Genomic DNA, 23,343 nt, shown 5'->3' with positions numbered 1-23,343 from the left:
AAAGAACTCCAAAATCTGTCATTCTCAGGGATTTAATGACACGTTTTTATAACCTTAGTTGTAAAAGCGGTGTTGGTTGCCTAATGTGGATGATCCGACTGCTTCACTGTACCCTTTCCAGTTTTATTAAAGAAGAAGATTTTCATTAGCACAAAGCACAAATTAGTGGTGGCAACAGGTGACTTTTAGTAGGGAAGCAGAGAATTAAATGAGCCAGGAAGATAAAAAGAGCACATGCCTGAGTTTTAGCTTTCATGTTCTGTGCTGTGTGGCGGGGTATTGGAGAAACACAGTGAAATCAAGCATTTTGTAACAGCACAATCCTCGTCACTCGCTTTAGGATAAAAGTGCCAGTGATCTGTGCTGCCGGACTGCAGGGCTGGACAGGAGCAGAGCCCATGGCCACCGGTCCCCTCCGCGGGCTGGGCAGCCCTCGGGTGCACCGGCACCGTCTCCTTTCTCATCCTTGGAAAGACCTTCGCAGGAAGGTGGTGGGGAGATTCTGGAGTGAATCACTGTCTGGCCGGTCCGTAAGACGTCAGACAAACCAGCATTGTTGAGGTCAAAACATACATTTCCACTGGCTGCTGAAAGACCGGGATAGCATCGTATGTCGGTATGTTCTTTGTGTAGACTTGTGCAGTGGGACCCGAATCTGCCCTGGTTGTTACTACCGAGACAATTCCTGTAGCATTGGGAAAAATATACCCCCAGTTACATACAGCTGGTTTCTTGTTCAGAGTCCCACTGGTTGGGGCGTTTCCGTGGTGCTCCCAGCCTTGGTGTTATCTTCTGCCCTTGATCTATTCAGAAAAGCTTCCTGAAGCAGGGACTGCTTTTCGGATGCTGGTACTGCTTGATTTCTCATGAAGAGTTTCACATTTGGGGCTTGTGCGTGCACACGGGATACAGATGATGGAATTACTCGTAGTAGTAGTAGTGCTAGTTCATGGTCTGCCCATAGTAGTAGAACAAGGTTTGGGGAAAGTATTTATTTAAAAATTACCTATACAATTATACCAGGGTTCTGTGTGCAAACTGCATATGCCCTTCTGAAAATACAGATGTGCATTTTAAGTCTACAGAAGGTATCTGTCAATTTGCTTAATCAAAAAAGGAGGGCAAAAGACCTCAAATAATAATAATAAAAAAAGGCAAAATGCCACATATTGTCCAAAACCAGCGGAGAAAGGCTAAAATGTGCTGCTTTTAGTCCCAGAGGAACCACTACTTTCGTGCTGTTTCCAGGGTTGTGTTTGTGGGGCAGAAGTGGCGCTCGGTGATGCAGCGAGGGACGGCCCGCCAGCGCGGAGCCAGCGCCAGTCCCAGCCGCATTGCGACATCCGCACTTGTTTGACATGAAATGCCAGATTATTTGGAAATTCCTGAAAAAAGGGAACTGGTTTGTTTAAATGTTACTGGAGTTGACACAGGGACAAATAATGCAATACGCATTGCACACTCATTGGAGGTCCAAACTCTTCGCTTCCCTTGAAAACACGTAGGTATGACCCCGAGCACAGTGGTCTGGCTTTGAAGTTCAGTCTGGCTTTGAAGTGGGCACCGCTGGGAGGGAGCACGGGGTGCGCTGACCTCCGCGGGTCCCTTCAGCCCACGCGTTCTGTGATCCTGCGGCTCCACTGGTGTGCGCAGCTCCTGTTGACCAGGGCGTCCCTGTACGAAGGTCAACGTTTAATCCATACGGGAGCTCTTTACTATCATTTTTCTTACATAAAATGTGGGGGATATGAGGGGGGAAATAGAAAGCTGAGGAATGGAGTCTTTTCTGTCTGGAAAAGTAAAAGAATAACTCCAGAACTGAAGGAATAATAACTTACCACAGGGCAAAAATCAGGCTATGGTAGGAAGCTTTTCACGCTGGGAGGATCTAACAAACAGTAAGAAGCTATGTTTGGGCTCTGCAAAACCTTAATGAGGAAATTCTTAAAGTAAGAACAACAATTTTGGCAAAAAAAAAAAAGGGGTTAAATATTCTGTGCATGAAGATCTCTTCAGTGTATTAGGAGGATTGTTTTACTCTATTGCAAAATGGTTTGTGAGTGGTATATATCTCTTCGGAAGAATAAACCGTTGCAGCTGGGTGACTTTCACCATTAATAGATTATATGTTCAACAAAGCTCATTTAGAAAGCCTGTTTGAAAGGGCTTTAAAAGCACAGTTATTACTTTATTTATATAGGCTAGGTTTCAAAAGCCAGTTTCACCATTCAGTTCAAACTGAGGACTTTCAATCATGTTCCATTTACTTGACGTGAAAGAGACTCACCTGAATCAGTTCTCCTTTTTTTGTTTGTCTTTCTTTCCCCTATACTTAGAACAGTCTGAACTTTATGTGAAAGAAAATAACATAGAGAAGGATCGTGGTGCGCATGTAGAGTAAGTGGGGAGAGCTTTCTCTTCCTCACTGGGATGGCCTAAGACCCCGTGTCCTGCAGCTCATTTATCACAAACCTCAGGTTAACGTCAGGGAGATGGGAAACTAGAGCCTCAGTTGGAGAGGGAGTTAGAGCAGGAGATTCTGATCTGAAAAATGGGATGCTGTAAGGTGCAGAGGTTTAAAAGGGAAATGCAGAGGCACCAGTCCAGGGAGACCCTGGTTCTGCAGCCACCTGGAACCTCAGTATTTACCCATTTTCCTGCCCTAGATTCCAGCCTCACACCTGGCGCACTAATGGTCATTCACTTAGCAGAACCTGAGTTGTATCTTCATGGCTTTACTCCAGCTCTGATGAGCTTATAATCAATAGGCTCAAACTGGTTTGGGTTGGCTGTTTCACCTGTGGAGAAATCTGTTGCAAGGCACCAGCTGTGGGCATGGCCGGCTTGCTTCAAAACTGGCAGGCAAACCTGGGTCGGAGATCTAGGCTGGATCTTTTTATGGAGAAAACTGACCCATATCAACAGTGTAACTGAATTTGTCCCTGTACCTGTTAATTTCAGTTAATCCATGCTGACTTGCATCAGTTCAGGATATGACCATATGATTTTTAAGAGGAAATGGCTACAAGAATTCTTGGGCTCCAAGTGGGCAAAGCTGGTATTTATCTGTTTATCCCAGGTTACTACAGCATTCAAGGGGCATCAGCCGTCACTAACATTCAAAGAAGCACATTTACCAGCATTAATCCCACAGTACAACAGACAAAGGTGAGGCTTACATTGCTGGGACAGTTCAGGTCAGGAGAGGCAAAATGTTGTGACCCTTGTGAGTCAATGGCTAGTGGTTAAAGATTACCTGTTCTGGCCACCCTGACTACTAGAGAAAGATTAACTTAGAGCAGCATGAAGTAGAGCAAAGGTATTTAACCTGGAAACCATGATCTCTTCTGGTTTCTACTGGGGCTCAGTAAATGAAATTGATTTGAGTTTCCCAATCATCAGACTCATTACATCAGTTCTGGATCATCCTGGCATTCCACGTAACGATTCAGCATCTGACACATGCGACACAAAGAATTCAGGTTGAGCATTATCTTTGTGTTAGGGGTGTAAAGTCTGACAGACAGTGTACTGTCCATGGAATTTCTGTTTCCCCAGCAAAATAGTTCTGAATAGAATTTAAGCAAGGTTGATGTAAGCAGATGCCAGCAGCTAAAACGGGTTTCTTTACCTGCTCCCTGTGCAGACGTGGTTATTGGGGTGCTGAGCTCAGCCTGCCCAGGCCAGCGCGGTGCTCCCCTGAGCCCAGGCCCTCCCAACCCGGCACAGCGCTGATCCTGGACATGGCAAACCGCAGCCAAGTGTGCCGCTTGGACATTTACACAGGACAGAAGGTGTTTGTAGCCTCCCACCCTTCCTGCGTTTTACCAGGAGATTGCTGGGCCCCCCCTCACATCCCGTGGGCAGCCAGGGGCACGGCCGAAACCTGCCCTGCTGGCCTGTGTGCGCAGCGTGCGCAGGAGAAGCCAGCAAGGCGCCATGGCAGGGCTGTTTAAATACAGCTTGGTAGGCTGGTTTGGTTTTCTTTTCTATATTCCTCTGCACCTGTTCCCCCAGTTAAACGCAAAAATAACATGGCTATAGTATCAATGTTTGGAGACAAAGAGTAGTGGCAAAAAAAGAAAAAAATAGTCATTGTTTTACGTGACATTGCAGACACTTTCCTTACCAAATGTAAACTCTATACAGATCCCATGTTTAGTAACATCCTGGTCATTCCAGTCGTGGATGCTACAGCTCTGCTGAACTGAGGTACTTTTCACCAGTTGTGATTTCAAGACCTCAGACAAAGGAGTTTGTTTCTTTCCCTAGCGTGTCTGTGCGGGCGGAGGTTCCTGTGAACTGCGTGTCCGGAGGGGGAATGGGTTCCTCAGGTGCAGCTGGTCTCTATGTGCCCAGGTTGGTGCAGGTGCTGAGCGTCAGGTGTTCTGACTTCTCTTTGTGTGTTCAAAAAGATTTCTGAAGTGGAGAGAGGACTAAAGCAAGAAAAGTGTATTTGTTACTGCTATGGAAGGTATTTTCTTTCAGTAAGCAGAAGCTGGTTTTTGGTTGGAGGCCTGAATGGCTATGGCGTTTGTTAACTGGCCCATGATAACCATGAGCAGTTTACATGCTGCAGGTAACTTGCACATAGAAACAACAGGGAACTAAATATGGATCTCGAGCTCCAGGCAAAATGAAGCAGTAGCAGTTCCTGGCCAAGCACTGAGAACTGCAACACTATTTAACAAAAGTATTGGAAGAAGAATTAATTGTCTACTTTATAGGCTGTAGAAACAGGGTTTGGGAGCTCCACAGGTGCTTGGACAAACAGCAAATTAGTGAGATTAGTGAGATCAGGTGTGAGGGAGGCTTAGGGGCCGTGCTGTAGGCTTTTCAGTTTGTAAGTGAAAGTCAGTGTGGTGAGGCCTGCAGAACAGCTTCTTGGTAAGCTGGAGCAGTTTGCCTCTCGCACTGGATGTTATATTTACTGGATAGTACAGCTCTGGATTGCTTGAGACTGCCCTTCTGGCCTGGCTGCGGTGGAGTGAGTGAGCTTACACCCGGCAGGTGAGTGCACTTCTGGTCTTTGGCTGTTACAGGGTGACTCACGTTTCAGTACTCAGTAATTAAAAGAGGAGGTGTTGTGCCCGTGGTGCGTGTCAGATTTGATGCCTGTGATAGAGTAGATATCTATGGGAAATGAGCTGGATTAGAAGTAAATCACCAGAAAACTTGCCCTCCCCTGCCCGCCCCCCCAATCCTTCGTGCTGTCTCTGAGGGTAGTGCAAAAAACCAATGTGGTTAATTGGGATCGGAGGGGGCTACATGTTTTGGCTTGAGCATGTGTGATGGGGTCTGTGGTTTGTGTTCCCAGTGGGGCTGGGGCTTTCTGGGTGAGGTTGCTCAGGATGGAATAGCAGCGCCTTGTCCAAATCAGCTGCTGGAAATGGGGCTTTGCAGCCGCTAACTGAGCAGTGCGCACAGAGCTCCCAGAAACGTTTTGCTGAGCTGGGGTCCCAGCGCCAGCGCGGTGGCCCGGGCTAAGGCGACCCTGCCCCAGTGGTTCAGGTCTGGCTGTCCTGGGGCCTCCACACCAACTGCCATGTGCTGGTGTCTGAGAACAAAGAACATATCCCACAGCTCACTGTGGAACACCTGCTGTGAAACAGAAGCGTTGAGTAATGTGGCTGGTCCTTGTGCATGTTCCTGTAATTCACTGTTGGTGTGTGGCTGCACCAGTGTGCGCTTGTTTGCAGAAGGAGCCTGAGCTCCGTGGAACAGGGAAGAGTTTCTTGTGATCTCTTGGGTGGGAGGGGAAGGTTAGTGACTGTATGCACGAGCTCTTTAAAAAGCACGCCTGGCTTTTGAAAAGCTATTAGCAATTGGATGCAAATAATAGGAATTAGCTGGCTATGCAATCACATAGCAGTTCAGATCACTGGAGCTTTGAATCTGTTGCCATGACCTCACTGGTTTGCCCAGTTACACAATGTTGTGCTCAGAATACAGTTGGAAGTAAAATGAATTTGAGGCTTCCTTTTTTTGTGCTTCACCTTTAATACCTCACAGCATCGGTGTTGGTGTTTGAAAGAGGAATTGGTTCGCTAGCCAGACTAATTCCCTTTTTTTATTTGGCATGGAGAAATGAAGATCCACTTGTGAAAGAGGGTTTTTAAAGGAAAAAAATGGGGGAGGAGAGAGGAAAATTCTGTTTGGTTTGCAGTAAGTGTCTGCTCTAAATATCCATCTTGAGAAGATTTTTATCTGGAGATACTGCTGAGATGTTTCAGTAATTTTTGGTTTAGGACCAGGGCGTCTGCTGCGTTAGTCTATAGGAACCCCGCAGGATGTGTTCCGTGGCCATCGAGAGTGCCCGTGATGCACTGCGGCGCGTCTCCTCTGCCGACGGCTGCGGCGTCTTGCTGGTGTTCCTCGGGACACAAAGCATCTGCCTGAACTACCATTTTCTCTGTGTTCTGCACGTTTACACATCTGTGTTTAGCCTCAGAGGAATCGCTTTTGTCTAAAGAAGCCCGAATTTTGTTTGGGATTGTTTCCTTGTCTATTTTAAAAGCCAAAGCTTTCTACTGACACTGAAACAACACTTTCCAACCTGTGGCTGGTTTTTGGTTGTATTGGTAGTCAGTTCAGCACATGCCGTTCTTGTTGTATTAATAGTGATCTCAATGAATTAACTTTAATTAAGTAGAAGATAGACTTGAGTTCATATAAAGATCAAGTAAAAATGAGTTATTTTAATGTTCAAGTGGGGACTCAAACGATGTAATTTGCAGTAATTTCACATGATTTCCTTTCAAGTCTCATTCAGGGATTCAAAAATTATTCTCTCTGCTTACTAAGGTAAAAAAAAAAGTTCGCAGGATAGATTCTGTATGAAATGAAATGAAACGCAGAACTCACCTGCTGTTCTAGAATGCTCCTGAAAACTGCTTTGTCTTCTGAGCAAATCTATTGTGAGTGGACACAGCAGAACAGCACATGCGCCGGGCTGGATCGGTGTCCCCAGGGGAGCTGGGTTACTCTGGCTGCGAGCTGCTGTTTCCACACTGACACGAGGATCTGTCCCGGTGTCCGTGGCGCAGCTGTGCTGTGCGAAGGTGGCACCGGCTCGGCTGTGCCCGGCACAGCTGTTAAACATTACTGGCCTGCCCGGGGCTCTGCTGGGACGTGGGGTGGGACAGGGCTGCGGTTCCAGCGCCCGGTGCGGGTTCTGTCACTGGACAGGGCTGCGGTTCTGGGTGCCTGGCAGGGCTGGTTCTCAGCAGAACCGGCTGCGGTTCCAGCGCCCGGTGCAGGCTCAGCCCCAGCTGCTGGAGGCTGGTGGGTTGTAGGAGCACGGGGCTGGTTTTGGTGCCTCTGGGGCGGCAGGGGTTGTCACTGCCACACTGGCACTCAGCAGACTGACAATGTGCTGAACGGGTGTGCCCTGGTGCGGAGAGGAACCTGTGTTTTAGTGTTGTGAAATGTACCTTCTGGTGGGGAAAATGCACCTGCGTTTCCAGTGTGACTGGTGATTTGGGGTACGATATTCTCGTGGATAGCTTGTTGGAGCTGCTTCGTGTACGTGAACTTGAGAATGTTAAATATTAATGGTTCTTATCAGCCCTCGGTAAGCAGTAAGCCAGTGTGCTGGTTTAAGTTCAGGTAAATGAGCAAACGCTCTGGGACAATTAATGAAACTGAGTGGCTGGTATAGCAAGATTCAGTTGTTTGACAATTCTTAAACGCCAGCAGAACATCGAGTCCCGTGCTAATCTGGGAGTCGTGGGCAGCCCAGCAGGTACCGCGCTGCGGGGACAGGCGGGTCTGCCGCGCTCCAGCTGGCTGGAGGTCGTTCCCTGTCGCCGGCCGTCCTGGCCACGGCCATCACAGCGTGGCAGCCTCGGTCCGTTGGTGCAGTGCCAGAAAGGTCAGCAGGGGTCTTGCCCTGGAGTTCAGGAGAGCAAACAGAAGCAAGATATTTCAACTCAAGCAGAAATTTCAAACCTAAAATGTTTCTGTAACTGCAGTTTTATTTAATTTTTGAAACCTGGCATGTTACAGTTTGAATTAAAATTAAAAATAGTGCTTGTAAAGTGTTATTTATAATAATGATACTTTTTATTTGCGTGAAGGTTTGTGTGGTTTGCAGTGAGTGGGTGGGTTGGTTTGTTTGTGGTTCGTGTGTTGGGGCATGAGGACGAGAGGAGAAAACGACACACAGCACTGAGGGGTGATACGTGTTGCTTATTTTTTCTCTGATCCAGCACCTATTGAAGTGACAGGTATTGGACTGAGTCCCTAATTTTTAATAAAAATCACCGTTCTTTCTCTATTTCTGTAATTCAGCTATTTTAAGGGTAAATTTTTCAGTCCAGAGGACCTTGTGTTCCATGGATGAGCATTTGAACAAGTTCATTGGATTGACCTGTTGAAACTGTTGGTGTGACCCTTTAGACTTAAAGATTTTTTTCTTCTTGTTAGCTATACCTCATGAATGAACGTATGTGCTGTTAGCCGGACCTCAGGAGTGTATGTACCTTGTGGACCTTACGGCATGTCCGACAGGCTATGCTAAAGTGTAAAAGTTAGCGGGGAAAAAAGAAGTATGGTACTGGGAAAGAGTTGGAATGCTTTTGTATGGAGAAACCATGCCTCCCAAACCTAGAGTGCCATGGCACCCGGCGAGGGCAGGCTGCTTGATGTGGGGTTTGTGTCTGCGAGCAGTGTAATGGCTTTTCCGGAGCTGCAGCCGGGGTGTGGGGGGCAGTCTCCACGAACCAGGCCCAGGAGTTTCTCATGATCTGTAGTGGGCTTTTCCATGTGTTTCAGGATCTAATTCACATGTCACAGTGCGAAGGGTTTTGCTGAGCCCCTGTCTGGTTTCTGGGTGGCGTTCCCCTCCCACCGTTGCCCGCCAATGGGACAGGGAGAGCAGAGCAAACAGGACACGCGGTGGGTGACCGCAGGACGGGCTCTGGTCGCTGGACTCCGGCCCTGGGGCACGGGTGGCTGTGGGCAAACAAAGAGAGTGAGGCAGATGTATATGTGTATGTACACGTTGGCCTGAGAGGCAAAACAGAGAAAAGGCGTTTTTTATTAGTAACTGTCCCATGGGAAAACCTGATGACAACTGTTCCTGCAGATGAACTTGAATTTGCTGTGACAGTCAAATGAGTCTCGGGTCTCTAAAATGCTGCATCTAGCTGCTTCCAAGCGTATAGGTTTTTTGTTATTGTCCCATGTAAAGAAACCCTTATTAAACTAAAGATACGTTCTGCATCACGCTGAAATATGTAGAGGTACAGCAGAGAAGCATCTGTCTGCTGCGTGCAACTAATATTTGCTGAGCATCGATTTAGCACCCATCTCTGTTATTCTGTAACTTCAGGCCAGGGTTCAAAGTTTACCGCGTGTTTAAGAACCGGTTTTGCAGGGAGGTCGCGTCCCCCAATCTGGTGACGATGGCAGCCACAGGGTGAAACGGGCTTTGCAGTGTTGGAGGAAATGTCCGGAGCCTGTGCAGTAACCTCCGTGCACGTCCGCAGCCGGGCAGGAGTGCGGGCGGACGCGTGTCAAACGGAGCAGTGGCTCCGCAATGGCAGAACGGGCTCTGCGTTTGTCCCACGGCAAAAATGAAGTTGTGCTTATACCTTGTGCAGTTGCACAGTGTAGCTTGCTGCAAATGGTAGATGTTTCAACCAGGTTATTTGCAACGCATTGTGGTAAATTATTACACCACTGAAAAAGATATTTGAATTTGAAAAAATAAGACAGAAGCATAACATTGAAACAGCTGTCAGGGTAAAAGAGATTTCTTTATGTTTGTGACGAGTATCTCTTTTTAATTGTATTGTATTGCACTTCAGACTTTCAAGTTTCATCTGTAAAGCTGATGAAACAACCAGAGCAAATGGCAGACTATAAATGGGGTGAAAACTGCAGGTGCGTTTGAGCAAGAATAAATGGAGCTGGAACAAGGCTCTCAGTCACAGTCTGGAGGTAATCACCAGTGGTGTTCAGAGGATTGTCTCTGGTCCTGTGCGGGAGCAGGTCCTGTGGGGTTGCCAAGCAAACCTGGGGCCTGTCCGTGGACTGACAGTGGCTCGTGTGTGGAGTTACTGTGCAATGGAAGAAAAGCCCAAAACTGAGCTTGTCATTCGGGCGGGTTTGGAACTCAGAAGCTTGCTGGAGCAGAGCTCGGCTCTGGTTTTTAACGGTATTTCAGCCATGATTGCCAGTAGCTTTTCAATGCCCAAGTTCTTGTTAGTTATAACTAAGTATTCAACAATAGCTGTAATTCTCACATGCACAATTCAATTGCTCTGCTGTGTTATCCCTACTGATTAGTGTCCTAGTACACAGAATGAATTTCTGGGCATTAGCATTCACTGGGTGCAGGGTCTGGCTGCCCCGCCATTCTGCGGACAAGGAAACATGACCATAGACACTGTGCTCAGACTGCTGCTAATGCTGGAATTGCCCATGATGCAAGAAACTGTGTTTAAATGTATCAGTTCTATGGCGATTGCTGTGCAGAGAGCCCGCCACCCCTGCAGCGCTGCTGAGCTGCGCGGCCTGCTGTTGGAAGTGCCCTCGCTGGACGCGCGGCTGTTGGCACCTCTCTTGGCCTGTTCTGTTGGAATCTTGTCCAGCTGGGCCTTTAATTTGATCTGGTGTACGGGTTGTTAATGACAGTAAGCGTAAAAAAGAACGGGAATTAATGTGGATAGCGCAGGGTTTGTCCTTTGCGGGGCGATGTGGGGTCTGAACACGCGGACGTGGGGCTCGGGTGGGTTTGCTTCGAGGCCAGGAGGCGGTTTGTCCCGGCTGGATGCTGCGGGGAGCGCTGACAGCGGGCCCACCCGCAGCTCCCCCCGCGCTGCCCACGGCCGGGACGCACCGTGCTCAGAAAGGGGCTCTTTGGGCGCAAATGTGAGGTGAGGTTTTCTGTGGGGTCTTTGCTGGTGCTGGTTTGGTTTATATTTAAATCAGGCATTCCCACTGAGAACAGAAAAGGCAACGTTAGTTCCATTGCTGTTAATAGGACGTTGTTCTTAGCACTACATCAGAATTGTAACACTGAAGATCAACCCAAATTTCCCAACAGGCAGACTTGTGTTGTTAAACAAGTTTAGTTGGTTGCAAGTATTTTGTTTGTAGTTTGTACATTATTGTGGGTTACAGAAAAGTCAGAAAATGGGCAATAAGAGCGATAGAACATTTACAGTTGTTTCAGGTATGGCTTTCAGGACACGTGTTCGAGTGTGGTGCTTTGCACGGTCCCTGCAGAATCGCGTTGTTCCGGAAGGGCCCACGGGAGCCTGATGGAGCATTGCAGTTCTTGGTGTAGAATAGTGAGGTGCACGTTCTGTGTTTGGTGTGCGGACACCAGAGAGCACTGCCAGCCACTGTCCTTGTGTTAATTGCTCAAATCCTCATCAAGTTGCCCTCTGCAGGTGCTTGTGCACCAGTGACCAGTGGCCAATGGGAGCTTTCCTCAGGAACACGTTTTATTCAGCTGAAAAGGTGTATGAGCGACTGTTCATGCATGCAGTGAGGATCACGGGGACTCTGGAACCCGTGGCTGGTGTGAATCACTGAGGGAACGGGCGCGGGGGGGGCAGAGCAGAGCTGCGGGCCAAGTATAAACTGCTGTGGCTTCTAAATTCTTTATTAAATATTTAATTAAGTTGCATCATTTCATTACAACAACTTCATTTTGTCACATTGAGCTTTTGCTGTCAGGAAAACAAACTACAATTCCTTTCACTGCTCTTCAGAAAATAAATGGAAAAAAATGACATTTGTCTATAAAGAAATCCTTCCCCCACAGTGTATCAAATCTAAGCACAGGCTAAACTGCATTAATTGTGAAAATGAGCGTTATTTGAGAGTTGTACTTTTAAAATGAATTTTAAGGTAGTTTAGCATAATTTCGAAGAGCCATCTAGTATAGGAGGTGATTTAACAAAAAACAGACCCAAAAAATCAGTGTGAATTTACTCTGGAATGTTTGACACTTGTGCATGTTTTGAAATGTTAATAATGTTGTTTAAGTGTGACACTGGTGAGCAGCACAGAACACAGCGGTGCACTCTGCTCTGGCGCTCCAAGGGGCTCCGGCACAGCCGCTGCAGAGCAGACGCGGCACGCTGGGCTGGGGGGTGACCGGGGTGTTGTTACACACAGCGCGCTGGGAAAGCACGAGGGGTGTGTGAAAACCATCTGGAAAAGGGAAAAAACACCCACCGTGTAAGTGGAGAATGAGCCTGGACAAACAGCCGCTGGTGCGCGGGACAGGGCGGTGGGTGTGTGACATTCATATCATTAGATTCCAGTTTGGTAAGCGTCCCCCGCATTTCAAATGTGCATTACTTAGTGCAGTGCCCTAACAGATGGGTGAAGGCTGCAGGGTTTTTCTTTGTTGTTCTAAGTTTAAATACAAAAGCATGTTTTAAAATGTACATTAGTTTTCTTCTATTTTTTTTAATTAAGATGTCCAATCCAGTAATGGACCTCTCTTTCCTGCTTTTTAGTAGCAAACAAGTACAGGTTTAAGTACCACCTTTATGATTGCCATTTATTAGCAAAAATAAGCAGCTGAACAGGCCCTTTAGCAATGCTGTTGGGCTGTCTTGTGGTGAGTGTGCTGTGTGAAGAAGGGCACAGCGCTGTGGTACAAGTCCCACTGCTTTGTGGTGTAGATGTTGGAGGTGAATGACACTTAGCTACCCTTTTCTCCTAGAACGGTGCCTTGAGTGCAGCTGGAGACCCAGGAGGGGTGCAGGACGGACAGTGCAGGGTGCAGCTCAGCTCCAGGGACAGCGCTGCGGTTCGTGCAACGAGAGCTCTGCACGAGACAGTCCCTCTGCTCTGCGACTCCGCACAGCCGACACCGCTTCCTCTGCTCCTCGCCTGCTGCAAACTGGAGGTAACTTAACACACTGAAGGTGAGTGGAAACACTTGGATTTACCTTGCTCTCTCAGATACAGGCCTTTTCCTCGTGTTTGGGCTCTCATCACATGTGAAAGGCCCAAGGAATGTCAGGAAACTCAACAGCAAAGGAATCTTTGCCTGTGTTCAGGTACCAGAGCAGCCTTGCCCACACGCCTGTTAGTGCGTGAGCACGGTGGAACGTTTCCGCTCAGGGCTCCGGCGAGGCCCGGGGGTTGGATTTGGCACGGGGCATCTTGCTTCGGAAGCGCTGCAGGGGCTCTGGGGAAGGCCTGTCGGAGAGGAGTCTGGGGCTAAACTGACCGCGCTGAACGCTGAACGGCTGCGGCTCTGTGCTGCTGGCATCATTAACTTCAGCCGATCGGATACAAATCTTTCAATTTTAATCTGTCACAAAGGAGATGCAACTCTGACAGTATAGTTCAAGCATGCAACATGTCATAGGTAACAAAATTGATTAGATAGCAGTGTATATTAAATAAATCTTTGTGATTAAGTAAAAAATAAATCACCAAACAATTGCTGAGAACATGTCTGCAGGCTCAGCTCTACATCTGTTTGTTTCTTTTATACATCAGCAGCAGCCAAATTCACAATTGATAGATATTGCACCAGAAAGACATGTGCAGTGAGAAGGAATAGAATCACATTGATGTTTATGATAAAAACCAGATATGATTTCCATGTGGTACATAAAGTGCCTTTAGAGTGGGTGCAGTTAGAAACAAACCAAAACCCGTTGTTATTTAGATATCATCAGCAAATGCATACAGATAGGAGACAAACAGATCTGTTTTCCATAGTGCCAAATCACACAGTGCCAGGTTTCATTCAGAATGCCTCCATTGCAAACAGTAAAGAGGAAAGGATAAAAGAATCACTGTACAAAGGTAATGAGAGGGTTAAGCACATTTTCCTAAAATGGTTAATGCCAACCCTACCCCAAAATGCTTTATAGTACATGTAAATATTAGCAATAATGAGGCAATTTCTTTATTGAGCATGGGATTTGGCATGCCATGGTATGATTCTCCCCTGACTGGTAACTAGTCTAATATTTATACAAAAATGCAACATCCGGTCCATAATTCTGGATACAGAACTATCTCTGTGCTCAATGAGAAGAGTTGCTCTCCACACATGGCCCACGTAGAGCTCATTTCCAGCACAGCTCTCCTGCTTGCTTAATGGCTGGGGAACGTGAGGCTCAAATGTGTTCTGCAGAAAGGACACTGGCAGCGAGTCTGGTATGAAATTAAGAAAAATGCTCATTTTTCCAAGTATATGATGTTTAATTGTACTGAAACAAAATCTGAAAATGTCTAAATCAATTAGAAAGTAAACATGAGTTGTAATACTATACCTGTAAAATGATTAATTCCATTCATTGTCATTAGAAATTAGGTAAAATATTTATTAAGGGCTTTGCCTACAGAGGCACAACATAAATAGAGTAAGTCCTGCTGAAATGTGATCAGAGTCCCGGCGGGGGCAGCCCCGCGGGCGCCGGGCCCAGCGCGGCAGCGGCACCCAGGCCTTGCTCCGGGAACCCGCCAGAGCCACCCGGTCCCTCGGCAAGCGCCAAAGTGCGGGCGGAACTTGCTTGAAGGGCGAAAAAGGCGACGGTTTAATCCACTCCTTCAAATCCTTGAGCATTTTCAACTGCCATGAGCAGCTTCTCTCGCAGATCTTCAAAAGATTCATAAAGAGGTAAATCTAGGCGATTAAAGCTGAAATGTAGGAGGAAAAGAACCGTTTAATTATTCACTGAAAACCACAATTTTAAAGACAAAGGAAGCGTTAACTGATTTGGGGCCCTAGCAGAGGATGTATCTTCGTGTCCTCAGGGCAATGGCTGCAGCATCCTGTGCAAACCGAGCTGGTGCTCGTGGTCCCCACGGTGGCGCCGAGCCCGGCGCTGCCGGGCCAGCTCAGCCTCCAGAAACAGGGCCTGGCTGGAAGGGGAATTTGTTAGATTTGGGAAGGGAAAAACCCCAAGCAAAAGCCCCACTGGCTGTTTAGTGAGTGAAAGCGTCTGTGTCAAAAGGCTGGTTGTGCAAAGATGTTGTGAATTTGTGGCACAGACACTGCCCTCTGGGAGGGAGACGAAACAGCCAAAAGAAGGTCTGGGAAAGGTCCTGTAAAATCTAACCAAAGTCTAACAGGGAATTGAAACATAAGGAGGACAGGTTGGTTCTGGAACGTGGTAGGGCTGTTTTGGTGTGTTTTTTCTAACAAAACTTTTACATTTTTCCTAAGGCAAAAGGCCCTGGGAAGCCACGAGGAGTTTGGCAGGAGGGACAGGCGTGACAACCTGTCTGCGACATCTGGGGACTCTGCCGCGGCCATCACAGCGCGTTCCCGGGCCGTGCCCTGCCCGCTCCCACCGGATCGTGCTGCAGGTACCTCACCTGAACACACTCTTAGTGTGTGATACGGGGAAAAGGCTCCCAGCAGAAGGGATTCACATTGCTTCTGTTGTGTCAGAATGTCAGTTCAGTAGCCCAGTGCTTTTCCCAATTTGCAGGCTACCATAATGCTTCAAAAATATGATAGCTAACATTCGGTATAGAGGGGTAGCAATTTCTTCAAACGTAGTATAAACTGAAGTGGGAAATAGCTATTTCTTTCTCTAGCACACAGTCTAACACACAAGGAGTTACTAGAAGTCCTGAGTTGAAAGGGTTACTTGGAATACGATCAAATAGCATTGAAGTGTCAGGCAGTTGTCCCTTTCCTGGCAGCGCAACAATCCCGAAAAGCCGTATAACTTCACGCTTGGAGGACTTACCATGTGTGAGCTCTGGGCAGCTTGTCGGGACTTCCCCATTGCTCTATTGTAAACAGCTGAGGCCCGTTTGAACCTGGTTGAAAACGAAAGTCATGAAATATCAATTGACTACCTAAGTATTATTTTAAAAATTAAACATGTGCATAAATTGTAGGCTAGATTGTCATCTGGTACAAAACTCTCTTAATTAAAACTACGCTGAAGGAAATAGGAATATGGCTATTGTTCCAAGTCCAGTTAGCTTGTTAAGTTTATCTGACTACCTTTGCATGGAGCGCATATAATGCACAGGGAGTGACCCGGACACTAACACTGGAAGACTGGATGCTGGTTAAACACGCGTTCACTCTCCTCACACGGCACGGGCGTTCTGTGGGGGCACAGGGAGCGAGGAGGCGGGAAGGGAGCTCACCATAGAGTTCAGCAAATCCGTTCATAGGCACGCGGGACGTCCCCGTGACGAACTGCAGCAACCGGATCCGCTTCTCCGCATCCATCAGTAGAACGGCCTGTTGACAAACACACGTCACTGCCTTTTCACTGCCGCGGCTGTAGAGACCGTTGTTAAAAACAAAACCCGAGTACATTGTCTGTTTCAGACTGTAACAGATGTGTAACGGGCTCCACAAAACAACACAGTAACTATGACTTTTCGGAACAGCCGGAGGAGCATATGTGATAAACCAATATTACCTTCCAGAACCACTGGATAACGGGATGATTGGGGCAGTATCCATTTTTGTAGATTGTGTGTTGTCTCCAGTCGTTAACATCAACATCGCCAAGGCCACACATCAGTAACTGCACACGGAAGTAAATTGTTAGGGAGTTAACTGAAGACGGGATTGCCTTACCCTGGGCACTTCAAACTGGCACGCAGTGCAAAGCTCAGCGCTGCTCTTCGGGAGGCGCTCGCAGGCCTGTTGTGCAGGAAGCTGTCTGCGCCCCGGCACAGCCTGGCTGCCGGTAGCTCACACAGCTCCTTACATCTTCACACGCACTCAGCCGCCTCGCTGAATGACGACCATTTCTGGTGCTTTTATGTAATCTATAGATTTAGTAATGAGGGAGAAAACTCTCATTTCCAGCTACAAGCAAAGCATCTTTGTCAGCAAATTCACTTACGATGAGCCTAGAACATAACGCATCTTTTTATGATGAGCACTATGAATCTGCTGTTTCTGGATTTCAATTCAACAAACTCACCTCTAGCTCATTTTCATCAAAAATTTTAATCAGATCAATAGGAAGAAGTTCTGTGAATCCCTAAGAGAAAGAAAAGCAAAGTTAGAATTATCATATCAGGGAAAATTAGGTTTTATCTAACTGGATCTTTTGGCTTTAGAAACTAATCACCCAATTTAAACTTGAAAGAGAATGACCTCATTCTTATCAGGGCAAGATGATATGTTCTTATACAAGGTGAAACCGTGAGACCATAAAATCATCCCAGAATTAGTGCGGTTCTGCAGAGCTCCCCACCCCTTAACGCACACACTCGTGTAACAAGTCTGTGTTTAAAAAACCATAGTTTTGGGAAAAAGGCCAGCAGGTAAAGCGCCTTACCTCCAAAAACGCGTTCATCTGCTTCTGAACTCTGTTGACGAACCTCCACTGGATGACCAGGCTGCAGGAAACCAACAGAACACGTGAGTATTCCCAACAGAACCCGCAGTGCTCCCACATTTCTACCCCTCAGAGTTCCAGGTTCCCAGCTGCGCCCTCAGCACCTCCAGCCACTCTGAGCAGCGGCTGAGTAATTGTGCACATGTATCTGGTGTGCCTGATGGAAATGGTGGGAACAATGAGTGCCCAGGGCCAGGTTCTGGTTTGAACGCTCTCATGTTGGCAGGGGACACGAGCTGCATGTGCTCCGTGTTCTCCGGAACCAGGAGGTGCAAGGCCCGCTGAGGCGCTGGGCACCCCGCGTGCTCTGGAGAGGTGCCCCAGGAAGCTGGAGCCTCCACTCTGGGTGCTGTCATGGCTGTTGGGAGTAGGTGCCTAAATAATTACACATTCTATTCTTCAGAGCTCTGAGTAATTAACAGTTCCCATTGAAGTCTACAAAATTTGAGGACAGATGTAACTCCATATAACAGACTGCCTATAAATAACTAAATACATGAAAAGGTGCAGTATCAAAGGAAAAGGCTTGTATTTCAACGCCAGCCACCTCAGGACATGAGCAGCTAGTGAGTCAGTTTATCTGCCGTCCTTTGCTGCTGCAATCAGCACTGCACAGTAAAGTAATGCACACAAATCACCAGATATTCTGTTAGGCAATGCGGCTTCATTACCTACACGACATCTGTGATATCACGTAAGTACTACATACGCGTGAGAATTCATCGTTTGGATGTTACGACACAAGAATAAAATTGTAACTGTTGCATTAATAATTTCCAAATGAGCGCACACCAGTATTGACTGTAAAGTCAGAAAATCCGGTAACCAGCCACAACAGTTATCTGGGTGTGAACCTGACCGACCACGTGTTCCCAAGAGCTTTTCCTTTCTGCACTCTACTGAGGTGATGGAGATTTAAAAAGTTTGGTGTCTAATATTTTGCATCTTAATACTGCAAAAAAGACACAAGTGAAAAATTAAAGAGCTAGGAGTGCAAATATATTGCATGCAAAATAATGAAAAGGAATGGTAAAAGCAGCAATGTGGTGTTGTTCCACCACGACGGCCAGTCGGGGGACAGCACAAGGCACAGAGCTCTCCGTGCGGAGTCGTGCACAGACTCCCCAGTTTCTGCAATGCAGCCCGCGGGACAAGGAAATCCACACGTGGTTGGTCAGCACCCCCAGCCCCTCGCCCGTGGAACTCATGGAAGGTATAAATTCAGACTTTGGAAGGATGAGGGTATGAACAACGTAACAAAAGGGTTTGTGTAAGGGGTCCTACTGATGTGCTGCGGTACGAACGGCAGCGCGTGGCGGGGTCGAGTCTGAGGGAGCCGGAGCAGTTCCAGGAAACACTTACTCAATGTACTCCCGCTTGTTCTCGTTTGTTACCATGATTTCCGACCCATTGGGCTTCAGGTCAACTTGATATGTCTGTGTGAAAAACCACAACACAAGAGCACATGAGCTGAGGGCACACTGTCCCCCAGCAGCACTTCACACGGTATAGGACATGGTTCTGCTATAATGGCGAAGGACACATCAACGCAGGCTGCACTGACAGTGGCAGCAGGAGGGACAAGTATGATGTGATCATTCCTAACACTGACTCTTGATTCATATTCATTAGCAAGGGAGCAAATCATGCCAGGAGGGGAGCGGGGAAAGCGGGGAGAGGAAGGGGGAAGCGGGGAGAGGAAGGGGGAAGACGGGGTGGGGGGGACACAGGGAGACAGAAGAGGGGGGAGAGAGGGGAGATGGGGGGGAGAGGGGTGGGGGGAGATAGGAAAGGGGGAGATAGGAAAGGGGGAGAGAGATAGGGGAGGGGGGAGAGAGATAGGGGGGGAGAGAGATAGGGGAGGGGGGAGAGAGATAGGGGAGGGGGGAGAGAGATGGGGGGGACATAGGGGAGAGATAGGGGAGGGAGGGGGGAGACACATGGGGGGAGACAGGGGAGGGGGAGATAGGGAAGGCAGGAGATAGATGGGGGTAGATAGGGGATGGGGGACATAGAGGAGGAAGGGGGGAGATAGGGGAAGGGGGAGATAGGGGAAGGGGGAGATAGATGAGGGAAATAGAGGAGGGGGGAGACAGATAGGGGAGGGGGGAGATAGAGGAGGGGGAGATAGGAGATGGGGGAGATAGATAGGAGAGGGGGGAGACAGGGGAAGGGGGAGATAGATAGGAGGGGGGAGATAGATGGGGAGGGGGAGATAGATAGGGGAGGGGGGACACAGATAGGGGAAATAGGGGAGGGGGGGAGATAGATAGGGGTGGGGGGAGATAGGGGAAGGGGGAGATGGGGAGGGGGGAGATAGATGGGGAGGGGGAGATAGATAGGGGAGGGGGGACATAGATAGGGCTGGGGGGAGATAGATGGGGAGGGGGAGATAGAGAGGGGAGGGGGAGATAGATAGGGGTGGGGGGAGATAGATGGGGGAAATAAAGGGGGGGGAGATAGATGGGGAGGGGGAGATAGATGGGGGGGAGATGGGGTGAGGGGAGATAGGGAGGGGGGAGATAGATGGGGAGGGGGAGATAGGGGAGGGGGTGATAGTGGTGGGGGGAGATAGGGGAGGGGGAGATAGATGGGGTGGGGGGAGACATGGCGGGGGGAGATAGGGGAGGGGGAGATAGGAAAGGGGGGGAGAGAGATGGGAGGGGGGAGATAGATGGGGAGGGGGGACATAGATAGGGGTGGGGGGACATAGATAGGGGTGGGGGGAGATAGATGGGGAGGGGGAGATAGATAGGGCAGGGAGAACATAGATAGGGGTGGGGGGAGATAGATGGGGAGGGGGAGATAGATAGGGCAGGGAGAACATAGATAGGGGTGGGGGGAGATAGATGGGGGCGAGATGGGGTGGGGGGAGATGGGTGGGGAGAGATAGATGGGGGAGATAGGGGAGGGGGAGATAGGGGTGGGGGGAGATAGGGGTGGGGGGAGATAGATAGGGGAGGGGGAGATAGATAGGGGAGGGGGGGAGATAGATGGGGGCGAGATGGGGTGGGGGGAGATGGGGTGGGGGGAGGGGGAGATAGATGGGGAGGGCGAGATAGATGGGGGGGAGATAGATGGGGGAAGGGGGGGGAGATAGGGGAGGGGGAAGATAGATGGGGGAAATAGGGGAGGGGGAGATAGATGGGGAGGGGGGAGATAGATGGGGAGGGGGAGATAGATAGGGGAGGGAGGACATAGATAGGGGTGGGGGGAGATAGATGGGGGCGAGATGGGGTGGGGGGAGGGGGAGATAGATGGGGGGGAGATAGATGGGGGGAGGGGGGAGATACGGGAGGGGGGAGATAGGGGAGGGGGGAGATAGATAGGGGTGGGGGGAGATAGATGGAGGAAATAAAGGGGGGGGAGATAGATAGGAGAGGGGGGACATAGATAGGGGTGGGGGAGATAGATGGGGGGAGATGGGGTGGGGGGAGATAGGGAGGGGGGAGATAGATGGGGAGGGGGAGATAGGGGAGGGGGTGATAGGGGTGGGGAGAGATAGGGGAGGGGGAGATAGATGGGGTGGGGGGAGACAGAGGGCGGGGGGAGATAGGGGAGGGGGAGATAGGAAAGGGGGGGAGAGAGATGGGAGGGGGGAGATAGATGGGGAGGGGGGACATAGATAGGGGTGGGGGGAGATGGGTGGGGGAAATAGGGGAAGGGGAGATAGGGGAGGGGGGAGATAGATGGGGAGGGGGAGATAGATAGGGGAGGGAGGACATAGATAGGGGTGGGGGGAGATGGGGTGGGGGGAGATAGGGGAGGGGGGAGATGGGGGGAGATAGATGGGGAGGGGGAGATAGATAGGGGAGGGGGTGATAGATGGGGTGGGGGGAGATAGGGGGAGGGGGAGATAGATGGGGTGGGGGGAGATGGGGGGGAGATAGATAGGGGGGGAGATAGGAAAGGGGGAGAGAGATGGGAGGGGGAGATGGGGGGGAGATAGGGGAGGGGGGAGATAGATGGGGAGGGGGGACATAGATGGGGTGGGGGGAGATGGGTGGGGAGAGATAGGGGAGGGGGAGATAGGGGAGGGGGGAGACAGATGGGGAGGGGGAGATAGATAGGGGAGGGGGGGAGATAGATGGGGGGGAGATAGATAGGGGAGGGGGGGAAGATAGGGGAGGGGGAAGATAGATAGGGGTGGGGGGAGATAGACGGGGAGGGGGAGATAGATGGGGAGGGGGAGATAGATAGGGGAGGGGGGACATAGATAGGGGTGGGGGGAGATAGATGGGGCGAGATGGGGTGGGGGGAGATAGATGGGGAGGGGGTGATAGGGGTGGGGGGAGATAGATGGGGTGGGGGGAGATAGGTGGGGTGGGGGGAGATAGGTGAGGGGGAGATAAGAAAGGGAGAGAGAGATGGGAGGGGGGAGATGGGGAGATGGTGGGGGAGATAGGGGAGGGGGGAAATAGATGGGGAGGGGGGACATAGATAGGGGTGGGGGGAGATGGGTGGGGGGAGATAGATGGGGGAAATAGGGGAGGGGGAGATAGATGGGGGAGATAGGGGTGTGGGGAGATAGATGGGGAAGGGGAGATAGATAGGGGAGGGGGAGATAGATGGGGTGGGGGGAGATAGATGGGGGAAGGGGGACATAGATAGGGGAGGGGGCGATAGATAGGGGAGGGGGAGAGAGGGGAGGGGGGAGATAGAGGAGGGGGAGATAGATGGGGGGTTGGAGATAAAGGGGGGGACAAAGAGTGGGAGGGTGGATGGGGGGAGAGATAGAGGGGGAAGACAGAGAGAAGGGGGGAGATGATTAAGAGTGGGGGGGGCAGAGAGGAGGGAGGGGACAGAGAGAAAGGGGGAGATAGGAGGGGAGGGAAAGAGAAGTGGGGGGGACAGAGAGGAGGGGGGGACAGAGAGAAGGGGGGACACACAGAGAGAAAGGGGGAGATGGGGGGGGGGACGAGAGAAGGAGGGGTAGAGAGAAGGGGGGAACGGGGTGGGGGCGAGAGAAGCGGGGGGACAGAGAGGAGGGGGTGAAGAGAGTAGTGGGGGGGACAGAGAGGAAGGGGGGGATGGGGGGGAAGAGAGAAGTGGGGGGGACAGAGAGGAGGGGAAGGGACACAGAGAAGGGGGGGACAGAGAAGGGGAGTAGACACAGAGAAGGGAGGGGGACAGAAAGGGGGGGGGGACACACACAGAGAGAAAGGTGGAGATAGGAGGGGGGGACGAGAGAAGGGGGGGGAGGAGAGAAGGGGGGGACAGAGAGGAGGGGGGGACAGAGAGAAGGGGGGGGACGGGGGGGGGGGACGAGAGAAGGGGGGGGACAGAGAGGAGGGGGGGACAGAGAGGAGGGGGGGGGGACAGAGAGGAAGGGGGAGATGTGGGGGGAAGAGAGAAGTGGGGGGGACACAGAGAAGGGGGTGGGACACAAAAAAGGGGGGGGACAGAGAGGGTGGGGGACAGAGAGAAAGGGGGAGATAGAGGGGGGGGGAAGAGAGAAGGGGGGGACAGAGAGAATGGGGGAGATAGAGAGGAGGGGGGGGAAGAGAGAAGGGGGGACAGAGAGGAGGGGGGGGAAGAGAGAAGGGGGGACAGAGAGGAGGGGGGGACGAAGAGGAGGGGGGGACGAAGAGGAGGGGGGACATGGGGAGGGGGGAAGAGAAAAGGGGGGGGGAAGAGAAAAGGGGGGGGAAGAGAAGGGGGGGGACAGAGGGGGGGGGGACAGAGAAAGGGGGAGATGGGGGGGGAAGAGAGAAGGGGGTGGGACACAAAGAAGGGGGGGGACAGAGAGGAGGGGGACAGAGAGAAATGGGGAGATAGAGAGGAGAGGGGGGAAGAGAGAAGGGGGGACAGAGAGGAGGGGGGGGACAGAGAGGAGGGGGGGGACAGAGAGGAGGGGGGGGACAGAGAGGAGGGGGGGACGGAGAGGAGGGGGGGACGAAGAGGAGGGGGGACATGGGGAGGGGGGAAGAGAAAAGGGGGGGGGAAGAGAAAAGGGGGGGGGAAGAGAAGGGGGGGGACGGGGGGGGGGACAGAGAAAGGGGGAGATGGGGGGGGAAGAGAGAAG

The 23,343-nt window shown here is 50.3% G+C and overlaps 1 protein-coding gene and 2 long non-coding RNA genes across 10 annotated transcripts in view; 1 reads left to right on the top strand and 2 right to left on the bottom strand.

The window, feature by feature from the left end:
• Positions 1–102: 102 nt before the first annotated feature.
• LOC139826580 (uncharacterized) lies at positions 103–7,460 on the bottom strand. 2 transcript variants are annotated; one of them, XR_011736731.1, is made up of 3 exons: positions 6,865–7,421; positions 4,130–4,436; positions 103–1,674 (listed from the first exon to the last, which is right to left on the bottom strand). It is a non-coding gene; the product is annotated as an uncharacterized lncRNA (long non-coding RNA). The 2 variants fall into 2 exon arrangements; XR_011736730.1 differs by lacking the exon at positions 103–1,674 and having other exon boundaries at positions 3,044–4,436; positions 6,865–7,460.
• On the top strand, positions 4,901–13,554 carry LOC139826582 (uncharacterized). The gene is made up of 2 exons (XR_011736734.1): positions 4,901–5,010; positions 12,692–13,554. It is a non-coding gene; the product is annotated as an uncharacterized lncRNA (long non-coding RNA).
• The window catches only part of LOC136115307 (E3 ubiquitin-protein ligase NEDD4-like), a 128,921-nt gene continuing 118,840 nt past the window's right edge, over positions 13,263–23,343 (bottom strand). For all 7 annotated transcript variants that reach the window (XM_071802835.1, XM_065861340.2, XM_065861342.2 and 4 more), the window contains 7 exons: positions 18,681–18,754; positions 17,259–17,319; positions 16,899–16,958; positions 16,386–16,493; positions 16,105–16,201; positions 15,693–15,765; positions 13,263–14,631 (listed from right to left, as the gene is read on the bottom strand). In XM_071802835.1, the coding sequence (XP_071658936.1) occupies positions 14,529–14,631; positions 15,693–15,765; positions 16,105–16,201; positions 16,386–16,493; positions 16,899–16,958; positions 17,259–17,319; positions 18,681–18,754 (576 nt within the window). In that variant the 3' untranslated portion in view covers positions 13,263–14,528. The remainder of the gene's footprint in view (positions 14,632–15,692; positions 15,766–16,104; positions 16,202–16,385; positions 16,494–16,898; positions 16,959–17,258; positions 17,320–18,680; positions 18,755–23,343) is intronic.

Source organism: Patagioenas fasciata, chromosome Z (assembly GCF_037038585.1).
Source record: "Patagioenas fasciata isolate bPatFas1 chromosome Z, bPatFas1.hap1, whole genome shotgun sequence".
NCBI classification, from domain to species: Eukaryota; Metazoa; Chordata; class Aves; order Columbiformes; family Columbidae; genus Patagioenas; species Patagioenas fasciata.
Note: the sequence above shows the minus strand (reverse complement) of the source record. Positions and strands in the feature narration are given on the sequence as shown.